The sequence below is a fragment of the Tupaia chinensis genome, unplaced genomic scaffold (genome assembly GCF_000334495.1).
Source record: "Tupaia chinensis unplaced genomic scaffold, TupChi_1.0 Scaffold149964_1, whole genome shotgun sequence".
NCBI classification, from domain to species: Eukaryota; Metazoa; Chordata; class Mammalia; order Scandentia; family Tupaiidae; genus Tupaia; species Tupaia belangeri.
The window spans coordinates 641,928-642,497 of record NW_006209805.1 but is presented as its reverse complement, the minus strand read 5'-3'; the positions used below and the strand labels follow the sequence as shown (position 1 = coordinate 642,497).

The 570-nt window shown below is 70.9% G+C and overlaps 1 protein-coding gene across 1 annotated transcript in view; it reads right to left on the bottom strand.

Moving 5' to 3' along the window:
• The window catches only part of ABCA7 (ATP binding cassette subfamily A member 7), a 20,048-nt gene that overhangs the window by 8,260 nt on the left and 11,218 nt on the right, over window positions 1–570 (bottom strand). Inside the window, 3 exon segments of the mRNA XM_027769562.1 lie at window positions 13–137; window positions 296–433; window positions 466–536. Of these exon segments, the coding sequence (XP_027625363.1) occupies window positions 13–137; window positions 296–433; window positions 466–536 (334 nt within the window).

The following is a 570-nucleotide window of genomic DNA, read 5'->3' as shown; positions in this document are numbered from 1 at the left end:
GGCCCCGCCCACCTGAAGAAGGACTCCTGGGCGCCATACATGGCGGGGCTGAGCCGCAGAGCCGGGTAGTGCCCAAACGGAGGCACGATGAGGCTGAACGCCAGGGCCAGGCCCACGAACAGGGCAGGCAGCACGGTCTGGGGGACGGCCGCCAGCCATCACGTCTTCTCCTGCTCCCGCTCCAGAGCCATCCCCGGCTCCCCAGTGTCCCCCCATGCGTTCGGAGCTGGGGACACCCACGGAGGTGAGTGGGTTCGGTCCCCGCCCACGCACCCTCCTGGGAATGGGCTCTCACCTGCGCAAACAGGCCCCTGCGACTGCGGCGGGCGAGCAGAAAGCGCTTAAGAAGCAAGGCCCGGAGCTGTTGGCGGGTCAGTGCCCAGCCCTGCGTCCGGCCTGAGGTGCCAGGTCCAGAGCCCCGCAGGGCCCGGGTCTCCAGGGCTGGCGTGGAGCTGCAGGAGAGGCGAGGGGGAGAGGCTCACCCGGCTCGCCGTTCTCCAGGGCCAGCTCCTCTGGCAGCGTCTGAAGCCGCGTGGCCCCCTCAGGCACGGCCACACCCGAGGCCAGCGT